Source organism: Eurytemora carolleeae, unplaced genomic scaffold (assembly GCF_000591075.1).
Source record: "Eurytemora carolleeae unplaced genomic scaffold, Eaff_2.0 scaffold99, whole genome shotgun sequence".
Lineage (NCBI taxonomy): Eukaryota > Metazoa > Arthropoda > Copepoda > Calanoida > Temoridae > Eurytemora > Eurytemora carolleeae.
In genome coordinates, this window is record NW_019396154.1 from 118,187 (window position 1) to 139,015 (window position 20,829).

At 30.3% G+C, this 20,829-nt stretch overlaps 2 protein-coding genes across 3 annotated transcripts in view; both read left to right on the top strand.

Moving 5' to 3' along the window:
* Positions 1–15,721, top strand: part of LOC111696625 (unconventional myosin-XV) — a 47,673-nt gene extending 31,952 nt beyond the window's left edge. Inside the window, exons 43-59 of one of the 2 annotated variants that reach the window (XM_023466283.1) lie at positions 4,452–4,566; positions 5,143–5,392; positions 5,458–5,598; positions 6,785–6,908; positions 7,924–8,070; positions 8,343–8,449; positions 8,853–8,946; positions 9,756–9,852; positions 10,141–10,261; positions 10,478–10,581; positions 10,753–10,830; positions 11,694–11,776; positions 12,424–12,518; positions 13,155–13,269; positions 13,725–13,787; positions 14,438–14,530; positions 15,206–15,721. In XM_023466283.1, the coding sequence (XP_023322051.1) occupies positions 4,452–4,566; positions 5,143–5,392; positions 5,458–5,598; positions 6,785–6,908; positions 7,924–8,070; positions 8,343–8,449; positions 8,853–8,946; positions 9,756–9,852; positions 10,141–10,261; positions 10,478–10,581; positions 10,753–10,830; positions 11,694–11,776; positions 12,424–12,518; positions 13,155–13,269; positions 13,725–13,787; positions 14,438–14,530; positions 15,206–15,313 (1,935 nt within the window). In that variant the 3' untranslated portion in view covers positions 15,314–15,721. The remainder of the gene's footprint in view (positions 1–4,451; positions 4,567–5,142; positions 5,393–5,457; positions 5,599–6,784; positions 6,909–7,923; positions 8,071–8,342; positions 8,450–8,852; positions 8,947–9,755; positions 9,853–10,140; positions 10,262–10,477; positions 10,582–10,752; positions 10,831–11,693; positions 11,777–12,423; positions 12,519–13,154; positions 13,270–13,724; positions 13,788–14,437; positions 14,531–15,205) is intronic. The other variant, XM_023466284.1, reaches the window with a different exon arrangement.
* A 281-nt stretch (positions 15,722–16,002) lies between these two features.
* Positions 16,003–16,993, top strand: LOC111696626 (uncharacterized). Its single transcript, XM_023466285.1, has 2 exons — positions 16,003–16,180; positions 16,495–16,993. The coding sequence occupies exons 1-2, from the start codon at positions 16,012–16,014 to the stop codon at positions 16,569–16,571; spliced, it is 246 nt and encodes an 81-aa protein (XP_023322053.1). The 5' UTR covers positions 16,003–16,011; the 3' UTR covers positions 16,572–16,993.
* The last annotated feature ends 3,836 nt before the right edge of the window (positions 16,994–20,829 follow it).

A 20,829-nucleotide genomic window follows, 5' to 3' on the forward strand; every position in this document is an offset into this window, starting at 1 on the left:
TCATAAAATCTATCTACCATGTGCGAAACTTAACTTAATCTTGAAAGTGGTGGATTTGTTATAAAAAGGCTATTCCAGGTTTTCATTTCATCCTTATCATGATAAACTAGTTTTTTTAATGTCCAAATAGTTTCTCCGACCTTCGTTCCTAATTAGCAGAACCTGATCATTTGTTCTTAACTTGACATGTATGTTGAAATCAATAGACCCTTACACCTAGCTTTGATCGAAATATCTAAGTAATAAGTTATCCAAACATAGATTATCATAATTAGCAGAACCTGATCATTTGTTCTTAACTTGACATGTATCTTGAAATCAATAGATCCTTACACCTAGCTTTGATCGAAATATCTAAGTAATAAGTTATCCAAACATAGATTATCATAATTAGCAGAACCTGAACATGCAACCTTAACTGGACATGTATCTTAACATTATTAGAAATTTAGAACATTTTTGTTCTTCTTTATAACTCTAAAACAGAAGGAGTGATAGTTGAAAACATAAAATTTCAATCTTACATACAATTTACTTTAGTTTGACGTGAAAGCTGTTTAATTTAGATTTTTTTATATTGTTTAATAATATTTCATGATTGTAAAAATGTATCAGTCCATTACTGAAGCATGAAACAGTAGATTTATTGTTTAAAGGGAGAATACGCCTACATACATCAGATATATGGCAATGAATGTCATTTCCCAACAAAATATACGATATTTTTTTAAGAGATGATTTATTTTTTGTTATTTAAATTTTATAATTTTATTGCTTTTTAAATCTGTCCTTACTTCCAACATCTCTGTTTTCGGTCGCCATCTTTAAAGCTATGTCACGGTTGATAAATAAATATATATTTACTAGTTCAGTTTAGCGCAGCGAAAAGTTTAAACAACATAATAATATACAATGTATAGAATTAAAGGGAGTGACCGGCAATGTATGATAGTTGAACTGAGAATGTAGTATTGTGGAGAAATGTAAGACCTATGAGACGTTTTTACCGTGCATATTTGTTCAGCAAGAGGCAAATTCTATCTTTAAAATCATCATAGATTATTCATTTTTGAGGGATTATTTTGAGAATCGGTCCCTTTAAAAACTATTCAATTACGTGAACGGAAAATGCAGTAAAGATTCTACAGTAAACTAATTAGATGTTTAGGATTAGGTTGAGAGTAAAAATTAACTACTATCATTGAAACTAAGTAATCTTATTCAGTTATTGGTTTCTGTAATGTCTCAGTATTCACAAACATTTTCTGTAGATTTCCTGGAATTTGTATTGAAAAGACGACAATATAATATAATATAATGATGAAAAAGAAATAATCGATTCTAACATTAATTTACAGAGAAAATTTCGATTGGCAATAAGTTCCTAACATCTAATTAGTTTACTTTAGAATTTAAAAAAATCTTTTCTCCAAAGGTAACCATGCCTAAATGGATGAGTTTTAACGTTGACTCTGCGCTCAAACTGATACCAGGCACGATATGAGATCTGTGTGTATTTTGAACCTATACAAATTGTAAATTTTTATATATATATATATATATATATATATATATATATATTGCATATATTCAAATATTTGCTTTTTAGTATTTACATTTAAATTGTAAATCCTCTGTGTAAAGGTCGTTTTCCTGTGCAAAATATTTACTTTATATTACTTGTATATGTATATTGTAAATTCTCTGTGGAAAGGTTATATCCCTGTGTAAAAATATTTACTTTATATTGCATGTAAATGTAAATGTAAATTGTAAATTCTCTGTGTAAAGGTTATGTCCCTGTTTAAAATATTCACTTTATATTACTTTTAAATGTAAATGTAAATGTAAATTGTAAATTCTCTGTGTAAAGGTTATATCCCTGTGTAAAAATATTTTATACTTTATATTGCTTGTAAATGTAAATGTAAATGTAAATGTAAATTGTAAATTCTCTGTGTAAAGGTTATATCCCTGTGTCAAAATATTTACTTTATATTACTTGTAAATGTAATTCCTGTATAAAATATTTACTTTTTATTAAGTATAAATTGTTGCTCCTTTCTTTTAAGATATAAGATATAAACTAAGCAATGAAGAAAAAAGTGATGCTATTGTTTTGTTTTAGAGTTCAAAATTTTCTTAAATTTACCGAGCCAGACAAATGTCTGCTCAGCCGCTTCTGTGTTTGGATGAAGAAATGTTTAATATAGTTCATGAAAAAGCCCTACCTTTTTGTCGTCTTCCTGAATTTCAAAGGTTCAGGTACTCTGTCTTCCCTTCTCATAAGCCTGTATGTGACTATAAATGATATATCGGCTATATTTCTCCAATACCACGATGATAATGACTCCACGATGTGTGTGAATCTATGCGCAATTTTACTGTGTATAATTCTCTACTCTATCCTCTCGTTATTTGTTGATTGTTGATGGAAGACGACAACCAAGGCTGCTTTTTCACATTCGTTAACACTGTTCAACGTATTCATTAATTTATAATAATTGGATAATCTTTCCTACATTTTCACGGACATGGTTTTAAAGTAAAGGCAACGGGTTTTTTACGAAATATTGTATTAAAGAAAAGAAAAATAAAACTGTCCCCTGAATTTGCGCATTAATATTTAATGAAATAAGAAAAGGTAATTTCCTTTATGTGAAATGAATCAGCTCCATTTGAGAGAAACCATTACTCCGTGTTTAGCATCTGGACAACTGGTCCATTTCACAATTCCAAAGTTTCAAGCGTTCAAGGTTACACTTTTAAGTCAGAATATCATTAATGATTAACATATTAGGAATTTTTGTTGATTTCCATTATTATAAATAAAATCTATAGTTCAACAAAAATGATATTCTGACCATATTATCATAAGATAAATAAGTATTATTGATATTCCAGGGGGATATTAGTTCCAAAACTAATTCCATTTCTAACACTGCGTTAATTCTCTGGATATCGCATTTTATAAATGACAGGGTTTGCAAAAAAACAGGTGTAATACAAGACATTTAGCATGAGTTTAGTTTAGTTATTCAGAGGTGGTTTTCAGAAATGGAGTTTCATTTTGAATTTTTTGATGTTTTCTCAGATCTGTTGTTATCAGGCAAAAATCGTCAGCAAATGGCAGAGTAATAATTTTCTCTTCATTCAGATTAAATCCACAATCATTCTTACTCTGTAGAAATTCAATGATTGGATTGAAAACCATCAGAAATATGATGGGACTAAGCGGGTCACCTTGAAATACTCCTCTTTTAAAGGGGAATCCATCAGTAGAGAAGTTGTCCGTAAATACACGAGAAAGTTGGTTATTATACAGGGTGTTGATATAAAGCTTAATTTCTGCAGGAATATTAAACCTTTTCAGGGTATGTTTTATGAGAAGGTGCGGCAATGAACCAAATGCATCTTCTAAATCGAAAAATGCAATAAGCGTCAATTTTAAACTCAGTAATTATACATCATTAAACCGTTTTATATGACTCAAATTAATCCTAAAGAATGTCTCCACAATACTACATTCTCAGTTCTATAAAATAAATTGCCAATCACTCCCTTTAAAAATAGTAATATTTGTCCCTAGCCTGTTTTTATTTTGTTTTTAAGTCAAAGCATGCAAAACATGTTTGTTTATTTGGAATGCATATATCGATAATTATGAAATTGAATTAACACAAAATTTCTTTATTTTATTCTATAAAAAGTAATAATTCCTGATAAGGACAAAGGCTTGTGCTGCTCATTAGTTGTGACTTGTGAGCAAATTCTATAGGTACTATACTATAAAGCTGTAAAAAAATTGATTATCTTCATAATTTTAAAACATGTGTTAATTATAACAGTTTCGTCTAACTTATTTCACAGGACACAAAACATATAGATAATTTTTGAATAATTACACTATCAATGGTTTTCTTAACTGTATTTCCTACGCTCGAGCAGCGTTTCGATCTTTTTAATTTTTTGATAATATATATATATATATATATATATATATATATATATTATATGTATATAGTATTTAATGACTATAAATAATAATGTTACACAGTAAATAAATTATAAATGCAGTAATAAAATAAAATAAAATTATATTCAAAAACGCATATCTCATGAATTTATTTTGAGTTTGCTAGCTTACAGCGTGGAAGAAAAATATATAAAAAGAATTTACTTTTTAAATGAACAAAATCCATGAAGTTTCAACCTAATATCGTAACTGACATGGTTTGTAAAGAGTTGAGACGTCGGTGTGACTTTTGAACTATAATTTTCAAACTTTAATCAGATGGTGAAAATCTATATAATGTATTTCAAATTCTAGCAAATGTCACAGCTTGAAATAGCAAAGGTCTACAACATCTAAAAAGATTAGAAAAGTTTAGTTCGTAGTAAATAATTAGTTTCTTAATAGATTATAAAAAATACTTAAATATTATTTTTAGGTTGTTGATTTCTTCAAGTTTGAAGATATTGGCGAGACAAGTCGGATTAAAACTACAGGATTACAGTTGATAATGCATACTGGAGGCAGGCTACTCGTACAAACTAATAAAGCAGGTTGGTTAGTTGACAATGCACCCTAGAGGTAAACTACTTGTACAAAATAATAAAGCAGGTTGGTCAGTTGCTAATGCACACTAGAGCTAGACTACTCGTACAAACTAATAAAGCAGGCTGGTCAGTTGCTAAAGCACACTATAGAGCTAGACTACTCGTACAAACTAATAAAGCAGGCTGGTCAGTTGCTAAAGCACACTAGAGCTAGACTACTCGTACAAACTAATATAGCAGGCTGATCAGTTGCTAATGCACACTAGAGCTAGACTACTCGTACAATGCACATTGGAGGCAGGCTTCTCGTACAAACTAATAAAGCAGGTTGGTCAGTTGACATAAACACTGGAGGCATGCTTCTCGTACAATCTAATAAAGGTATGACAAAGGTACCATACCTTTGTGCTCGAATTATGAACGAAAAATCGGCTATTTCTCCAGCCACATTTGTCTTTGAAAAGTAAGACTAACACCAATCAACAGCGAATAGGCTATTTAGTTTACCCTGAAATTACCCAAATAAGTGAACAGTAAAGTATAGTAAAAAGTTATGAATAACTTTATAATTTTTTTTTCTAGGTGCAATAAAAGACCTGATTCAGCAGTTCAGTCTAGAAGCACGGTCAGGACAGTACGAATACTCCAGAGCACTTGCGGATTTTACATCCCGTGATGAAAATGCGCTAAACCTCCGAAAAGGGGATATAGTCGCGGTAGTGCGCAAAGACGACCCATACACTCAACGTGGGTGGCTCTATGGCATCAAGGAAGGCCAGTACGGACTCTTCCCAGCTGATTATGTGGAGAAGCTTTCTCCAAACTCGATCAGGTCTAAAAAATCTGAAAAAAAATAAAATGAAGAAAAATACTAACATAAAATTTTTGTTATTATAGACGCGAGATTAAACTGATCAGTAGAATTGGACAGAACAGCAAGAGACTTGAATCTCGAGATATTCATCTCTCAGCAGAGAGCCCCTACGAGGAGGCACAGAGCCCACATAATACTAGTGGGGAGGATGGGTGGGGCAGTAGGTAGGGGTTAATTCATATTTTTTTTTTAAAGAGAACTAGTTTCTTGCCTCAAACTCTAATATTCCAATATATATATGGATATTAATGGCGTATACTGTGACCTATTCCAGATAAAATGGTCATAGTTTAAAGTATCAAAGGTGTAAAACACCAGTTGCAGTGCGGCAATTAGTCAGTTTTTTAGTTGACCACTTTTATACCTGTGGATTTCTATAACACACTCTGACAAGAAATTAATTTAATTCTGTTAAAAACATAGAATATATTTCTTTGTTTTTCAAAATAATTTACGGGTTCCCCATTATTATGAGTCGACCGTACTGCGCTGTAAATGTCTGTTTGATAAGTCGATTTATTTGAGATTCCTTACATACAACTTGCAATTTTCAAACTCACATTTAAGTCGGGTTTGAAAACAGATTTAAATGCAAAAAAATTATTCCAAGGTATAATTTTGCAAATTCATCTTTTTTTATGAAATAAAATTAAGTTTGCAAGCAAGCAATTTATATCAGAATTATCAAAAGTCTATCAAATTCATGCATACATAAATTTCAATTTTTAAAATTTTCAAAATAGAAAAATTCTGATATTTGTGATTAATTTAACATGATAAATGGAAACCGGAAAAAGTTGATGAATAATTTTACCTTTTTGAAATTAATTTTAATTATAATACTTAATATAATATAAATAAATAATATAATAAAACAGTAATTTTAAAACTAAAAAATCAATAATTCGCCTAATAGAGAAGAAATAAAAGTAACTCGTGATATCCCCGAAGCTATATCTTTGCAATCTGATGGTGTTTCACCCCGGGACTAACCAGAAGCATTCGGTTTCTTCTATTTGAGATCAAACGTGTTTTGGTCTTTAAGGCACTTATCTTTCAATTTACGGATTTGTTTATTTTGTACTTTTTCATTCAAATGTATATGCCGACAAAAATGTATCTTAAGAAAAAAGACTAAAAATTATGCTCAATGGGTAAATTTTGAATTGCCAGAACCTTTAAATCTACGTGGTATATCTTTCATCGTTTAAGCTTAGACTATAATATCTAGCAGAATTCGTAAATTGATATATCATGTTAGTGACATCAGGTGGCAAAGAAATCAGGATGATTAAATTTAAAGCGAGTTATCAGATCTTAAACATCGTTTTAGCCATCCTAATATTTCAGGGGAAGCAGGAAGGATGAGGATGATGAGGATGAAGATGAGGAGGATGAGGAGGAAGGATGGGGAAGGAAGAGAGACTCTTTTGAAAACGGAGATATCAGTGATGTCAGCATCAGCGCAGCGCAGGTTGGTTTTATTACAACTCTGTTTTTTTCGTAATATCTTTAAAGGGACTGTTCAGGTAAAATGAAAGGGAATGTAGGCTAATGTATTGAGAGGAATCAGTTTCAGGTTTCCTTTCAATAAGACCCAGACAACAAGTTTTGTCGATGGGTAGACTTGTGAATATAATGAGCAAGTTTTCTTTATAGATGTTTATTTTCAACCTTCTCATTTACACTAAACACTCGTCAAAAGCACATAACTGAAATATACAAAATAGTTAAGATATATAACTTGATAAATATGCATACACTTATGCATACAATCTAAAGGTTATTTAAGGTTTACAACTATTACCTTTTTATATTGATAAATTCATCTTGGAAACTGTCTCCACACCTGCGAAAGGTGCGGAGTTTAAATGGAAACTACCTGCTTTGTATTGTAAGACAGACCAACAGTAATGTCGTCTTTTATAAATATATCAAAGCTAAACAGCTAAAGCCTAGAAATTTTAGGCGTTGATCGCGACCAGTAATATTTCAATCTGGTGTCTCTGTACGTTTAGAAAAGTGGAAAATAGCACAGTTTCAGAGTTTTTCGAAAACTCGTATATTTAAGGCTTTAGTCTATACCACCTTTCATTTTACCTCAACAGTCCCTTTAAGTCAAAAAGAAGGTATAATTTTATTATCTTTGAACCCTGATATCACAGGCCTTTCACATTTCAGATTTCTGATAAATATAAAACATCCGAGGTTTAAACAATCAGAATGCAAAGATATTGATATTAGAGAATTAGAATATGTGTCAAAGTAATAATATCTTTTTCACTTATTGCTCTGATGGAGTTAATACAAAAAATATCATAATCATGAAGAAATCAAGTAATGACCCTGGTTTGGACAGACAGCCTAGGTCCTTATGGGAAATTAAAGATATTCAGAAATAAGTAATTTTTGGGCAAACCATCTAGGATAAAGTCTCATCCGGCCTCTATTTCTTTTATTTATAATATTTCAATGTTTCATTTCTCTAGGTTTCCAACGATGGTAAGCACCCCCTCCTAGAGTTTGCAATGAGCTTCTTCAGAGAATCAAACTTCGAGATACCCGGGGAGGGAGGCAAGGAGAAGAAGAAGAAGAAAAAGAAAGGGAAGACGACAGATTGGACCTGGAAAGAGCAGGTTTGTTCTGATTTTGTGTTTCTGTTAATCATCAACATATCGTACTATTTATCTATTTATCAAACTATTTATTTATCTATCTATTCTATCAATCAACCTAAAAATAAGTTTTGTTTCAACTGGAGGTAAGATTAAGAAGAATTGTATCTATCTATCTCTATATCTATCTATCTATCAAGTTATCTTTCTATCTATCTAGCTATCTATATATCTATCTAGTTATCTATCTATATATCTATATATCTATAGATTTATTTATCTTTCTTCTCTAGGTTGAGCTGGTAAAATGGACGGACAAATGTATAGAAAACTCCTTGCTAAGACTTGAACCTGCAGATTTGAATAAAATTGCTCTTGAATGCTTTGCCAGTATTATGAGGTTAGTTAGTATTAATCTGTATTATGAGAAGAAAATATAAAATAATTGACGACGTCGATGACCTTTATGAAGTTTTATATTTTAAAATTGGTTTATACATGCTGTAGAATGCTAAATAACAAAGTATTAAACTTTTCTCTTAAAGGTGTTCTTGAGTTGTCATGAAATATTTTTAGAAGAAATACACAACTTAGCTGTTGAAATATTCAACGTTCAAATCTCAAAAGAGATTAAAAATAATTTGAAGAATTAAAACCATTTCCTCCAACTCTAATTTTATAGTCCTTACATTTTTGCAACCTGAATATGTACCCCTTTTATATATAATCTTATTCATGGTTTAATAGATAAGAAAGGTTGCAGGTGGCAAAGACGCTTTAATAAAAAAGTAATATAATTTCAGATATATGGGAGATCTAGAACTGTTGAAGAACCAACATGAGGTTGATTGTGCTCTAACTGTCCTTGGATACTGTTACAAGTTCGATAGTTTAAAGGTAATGTTTTTATTGGGACCCCCTGTATACAAACTATCTGTTTATTGGGACCCCCTTTATACAAACTATCTGTTTATTGGGACCCCCTGTATACAAACTATCTGTTTATTGGGACCACCTGTATACAAACTATCTGTTTATTGGGACCCCCTGTATACAAAAATTTCTGTTTAATGGGACCCCCTGTATACAAAACTATCAGTTTATTGGAACACCCTGTATAAAAAATATCTGTTTATTGGGGCCCCCTATATAAAAACTATCTGTTTATTGGGACCTCCTGTATACAACAAATCTGTGTATTGTGCCACCCTGTATAAAAAATATCTGTTTATTGGGGCCCCCTCTATAAAAACTATCTGTTTATTGGGACCCCGCCCTTTATAAAAAGCTATCTGTTTATTAGGACTCCGCCCTATATAAAAAACTATCTGTTTATTGGGATCCCAGCTGTATACAAAATATCTGTTCATTTATAAAACTATCTGTAAATTAATGGTAGTTCCTGGGTTCTATTGGATGAATTCTAGTGCAATTTATTGTATTTTGTGATAATATGTCATTTATAAAACCGATTCAAACCAATTTATCATTCTGCAAATATACCATCCATTTTTATTTATACAGTTTAATGTATGGTTTTCACTGAGTTTTTAGGATACTTTTTATCTATCTAAGTCTTAATAAATATTTATTTTTGGAAATATCTTTGTATTTGAGACTTTTAATCATTTTCAAAACTTGGTGGTTTGTTTACATTTGGTTAGAAATTATTCAATCCTGGGCTAATTGATTGTTTACTTTTTTAGGACGAAGTGTACTGCCAGATAATGAAGCAAACAACAAACAATAAATCCCGACAGCCGGACAGTTGTCAGAAGGGATGGAGACTCTTTTCTATCATAGGAAAAAAATAATATTTTAAACTAAATGAAATAGAAAAGGTTTAAAAAGTGTTCTATTTTGAGAAGTGTATGATTTTCACAGTTTCCTCCACTGTTGAATTTTGACAATGTCTTTGCTGCAGAAATCTGAAGTCATTTTTACCAGAAATTACGATTTAAAATAATCAAATTCCAGAAAGCAAAACATTGATAATTGAACATTGATAAATAACAGTAAACAGACCACTTTAGAGTCACTTAGAAGTTCGTTTTGGGTCCTTTCTAGATAAAAATATTGTTATCGTTCCAGCGTCGTATTTTACCTGTTCTGATCTGCTGAAACCGTTCCTGTTTAAATACCTAGAAACAGCAGCTTATGACAAGCGGCGAGCATATCATGGAACAGCTCTGGTCTGTCTTCATAATCTCAGGTATTTACTTTATACAAAAGGAATGCGGTCAAAAAAGACTGAACACGACTTGAAATCTAATCTTATCTTTGCAACCTGATACTATAATATATCAAATAGTCAAAGTTTGAAATATAAAATTAGACGGTTACACCATTAAAAAAATTCCCAAAAATGGTGTTTATCTATACCATTTATTGTGCAACACTCAGTAGTTACTTTTTATTGTGTGTCTAGGAAAACTTTTAAATATGGCGGCCGCAAGATGGCGCCCAGCATTGACGAGATCACCGCCATTTCCGCGGGAAGGAACAGCAAACGACAGATCTATCGGCTCCCGGGTAACAATACCAAAAAAATGATAAAAAAAAACAAAAAAAAATAAAGAATCTCTAAAATAATCCCTTCGCGCGATATTTTTATTACGCTAATGCAAGGGCGTATTAATGAGGATGAACTTGTAAAGAAAAAGGCAAAAATGCTTTTAGACAAAAATTAAATCTATGTTTCAGGAGGAACTGAAAGAGTAATCAACACTAAATCAACAACAGTAGTTGAAGACATTGTTGAGGACTTCTGTAAAGTGATAGGTATACATTTAGTAAACGTTTTGGTTAAAATTATCTATATAAACTCCTTTATTTTGCTTTGTGAATTACGAAATTTATCTCTATTGGTAATCCTAAAGAGAATAACATTAATTTTTTTTATTTATAGACGCCAGCATACTATTTTTTGTATTTTTAATGAAAATGTTTATAAATCTTATGTGAAAAATTTTACTTTTTCATGCTTAAAGGGACTGTAAGCGTAATTCTAAGTGACCCTTCATGCAAAGATAGCAATGCCGATGTACCACGGGACCACCTTTATTTGATCAATAATTTGGAAGATATTGTCGTTTTTCTAGCATTTTAAGTTAATGATAATTCCTATTTTTTCCCTGTCAGTAGAAATGTGCTAATCATAACACAATTGAAAATAATCAGTTTTCAATCTTTTGAACATAATTTATAATTCATACTTCATCCGCCAAAGCAATTTTAAGACTACCATTGTGCAGAGTTGCAACGAGGGTCACTTAAAATTAACATAGACCTTTTAAGAATGAAAAAATGGTGTACATTTTCGACATAAACTAAAAGTTAAACTGAGGAAGTATTTTAATCAAATTTTACTTTTTTATCAAAGCTAGTGTATCCCTATTTTTACCATGTTATTTTATAAAATCTTAACAATTTCACTTTATCTTTTTTATCCTTTTTATCTTTCCAGCCTAATGTCATAGACCTTTGATATTTCAAACTATGGATTTTGTTAATTCAAATAAGTTGTAGATATCAAAGATTTACACCATCAGATTGTAAAGATAAAGGAATTAGAAAATTAGAATTTTTGCAAAAATTGAGTTTCTTTATTATTGACTAGTTAATGTTGAATATGAATTGATTAGGTGTGACTACACTGACGGAGAGAGAAGAATTCTCCTTGTTCTGTATTATTGAAGGACAACCCTTCACAAGGCCTTTATATAAGGAAATATATCAATTTATCAAACTTTAATAATTCACTCAAGTAAATGTTTTTTTTTTCTCCCATATATCCGATATATAAATATTCGGATATCCGAGTAATAATTTTTGATATAACTAAATACTTCAAGCTTAGTTTGTTATTCCTAAAACCTTTGGAACCTGAGAGTTAAATATTTGATAATTCAAACTATAAATATAGAAGAATATACATAGTTTGAAATATGAATGGTCTCCGACATCTGGTTGCAAAGATTAGAAAATTAAAGATAAAATAAAAAATAATTTGTTTTTTTAAAAATTTAGATTTGTTTTGGAATTTCTGATTTGTTATGTTTATTTTAAAAACCGTACTGCACAAGGACCAAGACCATAATATTTTGAAAATCATCGTTTAAACTTTCTTTTCAAATAAAATGTCTGAATAAGTGTTTTGCCCAGCTCAGACTTTTGTTGATAAGAAAACTTCATAAGTTTGTTTACGGGACATAAAATTGATTTGTCAAGTATTTTGATGGAAGAAATGTTTCGTAGATTTCGACAGTGTTCTCTCTCAAAAAAAAAATTTGGTAAATTAATTTTGGCCGTTTTTTTTATTTAAATTTTCTTAAATTTTTGAAAGTTAGAAATTTGATATAAATATGGATTCAGGACCAGTATATACTTGATGTAACAACGGATTTGATGAAGCAAGGAGCAATATTTTATCTGGTTTTCTGTAGATCTGTCTGGCAATATCCTCTTAGGTATTATTTAGTTTTTTGGCAATTTTGACTCAGGTATATATTTTTATATTGGCAAAATACATTTAGGTAGACATTTAGCATTTTGGCAATATCCACTTCGGTCAGTATTTAGTAGGTTGGCAATACTCACTTAGGTACATATTTAGTATTTTGGCAATATCCATTTAGGTAGATATTTTGCATTTTGGCAATACCCACTTATGTAGACATTTAGTATTTAGGCAATATCTACTTAGGTTTATACTTAGTATTTTATCAATATCCACCTGCGTAGATATTTTGTATTTTGGAAATATCCAATTAAGTTAGTCTTTTAAGTATTTTGGCGATCTACTTAGGTTGATATTTTGTATTTTAGCAATATCCAATTAGGTAGATATTTTTGTATTTTGGCAATATCCACTTAGGTAGATATTTAGTTTTTATGGGAGTATTCACTTACTCAGGTCATTTTTTATTTTTCTTGGCAATTTTCACTTAGGTAGATATTTTTTTATGTTAAGTATATATTTAGTATTTTGGAAATATCCACAAGAGAGATATTTTGTATTTTGGCAATATTTATTTACATTTTATATTTTGCAATATCCATTTATATGTTATGATAAAATGTTTAAGTAAATCAATCTAATTAAGGTTGGATAACAAGCTGTATATCGAGGTAGTGTTTAACCAGATAGCTCCAGATTATCTGGAGGGATTACTACTCATCATGCCTGGGGAACAGATAGATCAGGAAATAGTTTATCAGGTAAATGAAAATTCATCCTATTTTTATTCATTAGTTTTATTTATCAATTAATACTTTAACTTAACGTGATATTGCAAGACATTTAGGAATATAACGTTGGTGTCTAAATAACATAAGTATTAAGAGACGACAACATGCAAAACCCTTTTTATTTCCGAAAGTTAAAGACGGATTGTCAAATTAAATCTAGGTGTAATACGTTCTTCCAGTTTTTATTTTTTTTAAAATAGGATGTTAAATATTTTAGAAAAAACTCAATATTTTAAATCTGTATTTATTTTATAAAATCTCCGTGAATATTGAAGGTGGCAGACCACATTTTAGATATTCCAAAAAAATGAGTGTGCACAATGTCAAACGATGTCACATAACTCCCATGTTGATTGGAACTAATTTTATTTCAAATATTTTAACAATTTTAAAAGTTTGCAATGATTTCAATTATATTTACGTAGGTTGCTAAAGTTGCTGCTCTTCTCCATAAAGCAGCTGACATGGATCATATGCCAACTCTCAAGGTAAAATAATATTTATTTGTTTTGATTAATTTTTAATGTTTCAATTTAATGGCTAATAAATGACACAATTTTAAGCAACCCTTCATTCACAACATTACGTTGTCCACCTTGGTCTCAGCAAAACTGGTGGAAATATGTTAAAATACTGATGGAAATATTTTTAAAAAACTGGTGGAAATATGTTAAAAAACTGATGGAAATATTTTGAAATACTGATGGAAATATGTTAAAAAACTGATGGAAATATGTTAAAAAACTGATGGAAATATTTTTAAAAAACTGATGGAAATAGTTTAAAAAACTGATGGAAATATGTTAAAATACTGATGGAAATATGTTAAAAAACTGATGGAAAAATTTTAAAAAACTGATGGAAATATTTTAAAAAACTGATGGAAATATTTTTAAAACTGATGGAAATATTTTTAAAAACTGATGGAAATATTTTTAAAAACTGATGGAAATATTTAAAAAAAACTGATGGAAATATTTTATAAAAGCTGATGGAAATATTTTTAAAACTGATGGAAATATTTTAAAAAACTGATGGAAATATTTAAAAAAACTGATAGAAATATTTTATAAAAGCTAATGGAAATATTTTTAAAAAACTGATGGAAATATATAAAAAAAAAAATTATTTCTTTCAGGAAACTAAATTCCTGCTGCCTAAACCAGCGTTATCAGCTCGAGATATCAAACCTCCACAGTGGGTCAACATGGTTCAAGGAAGCTGGCAAGAGGTAAAACATAATCCTTTCCTGGGGTCACGCGAGGTCCACAACAAATTTGGGTCCGATCGATTCAACCGTTTTGCTAACTATCTATATAAATATCTTGGTCCAGGATTATCTTAACTATCTATAAATCTATCTAGGTCCAGGATTATCTAACTATCTATATAACTATCTAGGTCCAGGATTATCTAACTATCTATATATCTATCTAGGTTCAGGATAATCTAACTATCTATATATCTATCTAGGTCCAGGATTATCTAACTAGCTATATATCTATCTAGATCAAGGATTATCTAACTATCTATATGACTATCTAAGTCCAGGATTAACTAACTATCTCTATAAATATCTCTGTCAGGATTATCTAACTATCTATATATCTATCTAGGTCAAGGATTATCTAACTATCTATATATCTATCTAGGTCAAGGATTATCTAACTATCTATATAAATATCTAAGTCCAGGATGAACTGGCTATCTATAAATCTATCAAGTTACAGGATTATCTAAATATCTATATATCTATCTAGGTCCAGGATTATCTAACTATCTATATATCTATCTAGGTTCAGGATTATCCAACTATCTATATAACTATCTAAGTCCAGGATGAACTGGCTATCTATAAATCTATCAAGTTACAGGATTATCTAACTATCTATATATATCTATCTAGGTCCAGGATCTAAGTTCTAGCAGAGCCAAGGCTAAAGTTCTTGAAATCCTGTCTCAATGGCAACTCTTCGGGTCAAGTTTCTTTGCTGTAAGTATTGTTTTAAATTAAGAAGAATGTGGTGGTTATCATAACAAGTGGAGAATATGGTGGTTATCATAACAATGTGAGAATGCTTTACGCACTGAGAAGATAAAAAGATATTAACAGGGTTACCCACACAAAAAGGTAGACTTTAATGAAAATCGAAAACTACCACGGTCTGAGGGGTAAATTCTGCATTAGAAAGAAACTTGTTAGAGCATATATTTGTCTAAGATGTGATTTTAGTTTAATGCTACAGGGAATCAGTAATTTAAAACTTAGGACTGAATTAAATCTGTAGTCTAGACTATAAAGTTGCATTCTTCGCCGGTAACCCTGTTTATTCGAAATTATAAAGATAGAAACAAGCATGCACATGTTTAAAAAACTTCTGGTGTTTCTTAAGTTCAAGAAGTGCATACAAAATGCAAAGAACAGGAAAATAAATAAATGAGTAATTGAGGATAGTGTTGAGACGATGCCTGGCCGCGTTAAACTAGTTCCACAAGATTCAACAGAATGAGATAGAACGGATACGGGGCATAGATGAATGATGAATGATGAATGATGAATGATGAATGATGAATGATGAATGATGAATGATGAATGATGAATGATGAATGATGAATGATGAATGATATATGATATATGATATATGATGAATGATGAATGATGTATGATGCATAATGAATGATGAATGATGAATGATGAATGATGAATGATAAATGAATATGTATCTCCAGGTGATATCAACGCGTCAGATGGAGACCGAGGATGGAACCCTATACCTGGATATGAAGTGTGGGAACCTAATGCAGCAGAGAATATCTAGGATACAAACAGATCATCAAGCTGTAGAGATTGCCAGGCTTATCAAACAATATATAACAATAGGTTAGTTTCATATTACTAAACACGATAATTTAAAGAGATTTGCTGGCGTTGGATTTTCGAACATTCCTGGAAAATATGAAAATGTCGTCTTCATTATCAAAAATCCTCGAAACAGGAATAAATGTTTTCAAAAATAGCTCTCAGATGATGAAAAATCCAAAATCCTATATCTTCGCTACCACTGTTTCAAACTATAGATTCTGTTAGATCAAAAAGTTTGAAGTAATAAAGGTTTACACCATCAGGAGGCTACGGCATAGTGATTAGAATAATTGAGTTTGTGGCGAAAATTCAATTCCTTTGTTTTATTTTAGATCAGAAGACCCGAGGAATGAGCCTAGAGAGCACTATTCCGGAATCTAGATCTGCTTCAAGGTCGGAGAAATATTAATCTCATCGATATCCTCAAACTTGGAACCCGGACCCTAGCTGTATGATATGATATGATATGATATGATATGGAATCAGGAATCTAAACCCGAATCATGAACCAGGGTAACCTGAACCTGGAACCTAGGATCCTTAACCTGGAACCTAGGATCCTTAACCTGGAATCTAAAACCAATTATCATGAACCTGGAACCTGGAACCAGAATTGTAATTATTATCCAGAGGGCTTGTATATATGCTAACTCAAGCCTTTGACCATGACCTTTACTAACAATATATTGTACGTTAGAGACATTGCAGAAATTTTTAGATTAAGTTTCATGAAATACTCATTTCAGAAGTTTGCTCAATTTTTAGTTTAAAATTTATAATTAGAATTATTGTTTACAATGTTTTAAAATTATTTTATTCATGTTCCTATATTCCAGTAAAAATGTTGTTTATTCTTTAATAAATATTTTGCGAAAATTGTATTTTTTCTTTCAACTTTTTTTTGTAAATATGATATGCATAGGCAGTTCGATATAGTAATACTTAACTGTAGCCTCGGGAAAGTTAGAAATTAAGAATTTACTTATTTTTAAAACCGACCCAGACTACAGGGAACTTATTACTGCTGGGTATTTCTCATTTTTTTTTTACTTTTAAATGGATTGTAGGTTTATTTTCTAGTGATTTTTAGTGCTCGATTCACAACAGGACCCATTAAACACAAAGAATTAAGGGTACCGTTGCAAATCAGACATTCTCCTCCTCCAGTTGAAGTACCTTTAGTTGGTGTATTTTATTCTTTTAGTTGGTCTATTTTATTCTTTTAGTTGGTATATTTTATTCCTTTAGTTGGTGTATTGTATTCTTTTAGTTTGTATATTTTATTGCTTTAGTTGGTGTATTTTATTCTTTTAGTTGGTATATTTTATTGCTTTAGTTGATGTATTTTATTCCTTTAGTTGGTGTATTTTATTCCTTTAGTTGGTGTATTTTATTTCTTTATTTGGTGTATTTTATTCCTTTAGTTGGTGTACCGAAGTACCTTTAGTTGGTGTATTTTATTCCTTTAGTTGGTGTATTTTATTCCTTTAGTTGGTGTATTGTATTCCTTTAGTTGGTGTATTTTATTCCTTTAGTTGGTGTGTTGTATTCTTTTAGTTGGTATATTTTATTCCTTTAGTTGGTGTACTGCATTCCTTTAGTTGATGTATTGTATTCCTTTAGTTGGTATATTTTATTCCTTTACTTGTTTCTTCATTTGAAATTCTTATGTTAAGATTCTCTCGAACAATCTGGTTTTTTCCAGAGCAAAGTCTGCGTAACCATTTCTCTAAAAATGCTTGAATTATTATCTGAACAGGATTTGCGATTAATCACCATAAATCACGAGAAGATTTTCACAACAATATTCTTATCTAATAAATATGCAGTATTCAGGGAGGTTGCTTTTAATTTTCTTTTTTTTGTTGTTTCTTGTTTTCTTGTTTGTTCTTGCGTTTTTTCTTGTATTACACTGAACAAACGTTAAACGTTGGTTGTCAACACTGAAATGTACTTTTAAAACCCTAAGCCTTGTTAATGTCAGAATTGCGAATTAGAATTATCATCTTTTGAAGAAGATAGTGTCAAATCTGAAACTAGATAATTTCACATAAAGTAAACAGTGGAGAATAATAATTAGTTCCAAAACAGTATTAACAAGATTAACAGTGTTCGGAACTATATCAACAAATATTTATAAATTACACACAAATATTAGAAATAGTTATAATTCAGAAAAAAACTATCTTAATTTTAATTAAAGAGTGAATAATATTTTGTTTTCACTTTCTACACCATTTTAATCTTCGAAAATTTAAATTTTTGGCTTAATGTTTAATTATTCATCCTTACGTGTTCATTTTTACCCCATTCTACATAATATTTTAAAATATTTAAATAAATCCTTTTATCCACGAAGATTAAAATTGTGCAGCTCATTTTCAGTTTGTATTTAGTTTAAATATACTTTTCGCATTAAAATATAATCCCCCCCCCATCTTTATATAAGTTTAAATATATATATTTGGTACTACAGCTTAATAAGACGGGCTTAAAATATAAAATTTTACTTCAAATTTATATTTACAAGGGTGTACGTCTAGTATGGTTTAGGATATCGGACACAGAGGACCATCATTTTCTCTGAGAGGAGAAAATAAACATTTTGAAAAGAAGTTTGATTTTCAAACATAAAATAGTTTCATGTTTAAAATGTCAGGGTAAAACAAGTCATATTATTAGATGCTGTTTTATTTGACGGGTGAAAACAATTAATGAACAAATATGTTTATTTTCTTATTCTGGTTTTTCTTGGGGTTTGGACAAAATCTATTAACTTAAAAATTGGTTTAACAACAACTGTCAGAAACCATTCTTTTGGTGTGATAGAAATTGTACTATACTCACAACTATATAGTGAGAATCAGAAAACTGAGGTAAATTTCATCTCTGTTCTTCCGTTGACTTTCTAACGATTTTGTAATTTACATTTTTTTCCACTGGTACATAATCATAATTTCAAGGCACAATTTTTAAGAATTTGTTCGGCATTTATTAATTCAAAGAAAAAAGAAGACGACGACAAAAACACTATGTACTATTGTACTAAGCTGTACAATCTCATGAAAATAAATGATTTTTTTCAACATAAAAATGATTATTTCAACAACAACGAAACACCCAAGCATGTATATTATTGCCAATCGATTTTACAAGAAAAATATAATAACAATATAGAAAATATCTAGAAAGTTCACAAAAAGGACTTATTTTGCTCAATTATATGAAAAATTTTCCTAATTGGAAACGTATTCTAAAAATCATAAATTTGATTACTTGCCTCAAGCCCTAATTTTCTAATACCTATCACCCCAGTCTAAGAGTTTCATGATCCGCGTCGGTACAACACGTACAGTCGTTCTGTTCAAGTAGATTACCCAGTGTAGGTAGAGTCGACCCAGCGCGTGTTATGCAACAAATGTTAAAAATCAAAGGCATACGAAGTACGGTTGCATAGATATAAGGTACGAATCAAGAAATGAAAAGAAAAAATGTTCCTTTTCTTATAATAAAAAGTATTAAACATCTCGATCTAAGAAAGCCCGGAAAGGTGTGGGGGTAGTGCACGCTGATTTAACAGGTCACCTCTTGTCCTGCAGCAAGATTGCTGGGTTTTTTTTTGTATTTTTTAGAAGATGAAGGTCAGACCAAATAAATACCAAATCTTTTGATCTTGGATGATTGCTGACCATTTTTGGACATTTTAAAAAAATATCACGGGTAAAATCGCGTTTTTTAGATCACAAAAAAGTATTGCAAAATTAGATTTTCAGCCATTAAAAATAAGTTTTCAAATTAAATGTTATCCCCTTTTCAATACTTTTAAAGATAAACGTTAACAAAGGATATTATTATTTGAGTTTTATAAAAAGAGTATGAGGGAGATTGAAGATTTATTTTAATGAATTTATTGCAAAAGTGCATTCTTCTTATTTTCTTCCCGTAGTTAACATCTTTTGTCTTCTTAATTATCCTTTTTATTTTTCAAGATTAATTTTGTATTTTTTATATCTTTTTATTCTTTCATGATATCTTGATAGTTGCCAGTTGATATATTATATGAACATTCGCTGCAAACTCTAATGTTTTAATCTCTATTAACTTGTAATCCAGTTACCAAACTCTAATGTTTTAATCTCTATTAACTTGTAATCCAGTTACCAAACTCTAATGTTTTAATCTCTATTAACTTGTAATCCAGTTACCAAACTCTAATGTTTTAATCTCTATTAACTTGTAATCCAGTTACCAAATTTAATGAATATTAAGAAGTATTTAAACTCCAGGGTTACCCAGAACGGATAAGACTTCAGAGAGGACTGTACGGAGTTTATACTGCCTGTTCATGATTCCCTGCAATTAAAAACTATTTTTTTGCTAAATAATTAAACAATCTATTCACAGGAAGAAAACCTAATTTAAACTTGGGATCGTCGTACTTGCTGAGTTACAAGTCGTAATTAAAGTCTCATTCTTTGTGGGTAGCTCTGTATTTAGAAAAGATTCATTTCTCTTGCGCTCCGGTTAAAATAACTACTAATTTTACGCTCATCAAGGTATAAAACGTTTCTTTTTTTAAACTTTAAGGACTCAGTTGATCCTATAAAAACGTAATTTCTATTTGTTATTGTGCAGTTAGAGTTGTGCTAAATATACACCCACCCCGA

What these genes read in the sequence shown, in the direction of transcription:
- LOC111696626 (XM_023466285.1), top strand. Translation starts at nt 16,012, where the DNA reads ATGAATATGTATCTCCAGGTGATATCAACGCGTCAGATGGAGACCGAG. An exon ending in CAAACAATATATAACAATAG is followed by an intron (nt 16,181 to 16,494) that starts GTTAGTTTCATA and finishes GTTTTATTTTAG; the next exon opens with ATCAGAAGACCCGAGGAATG.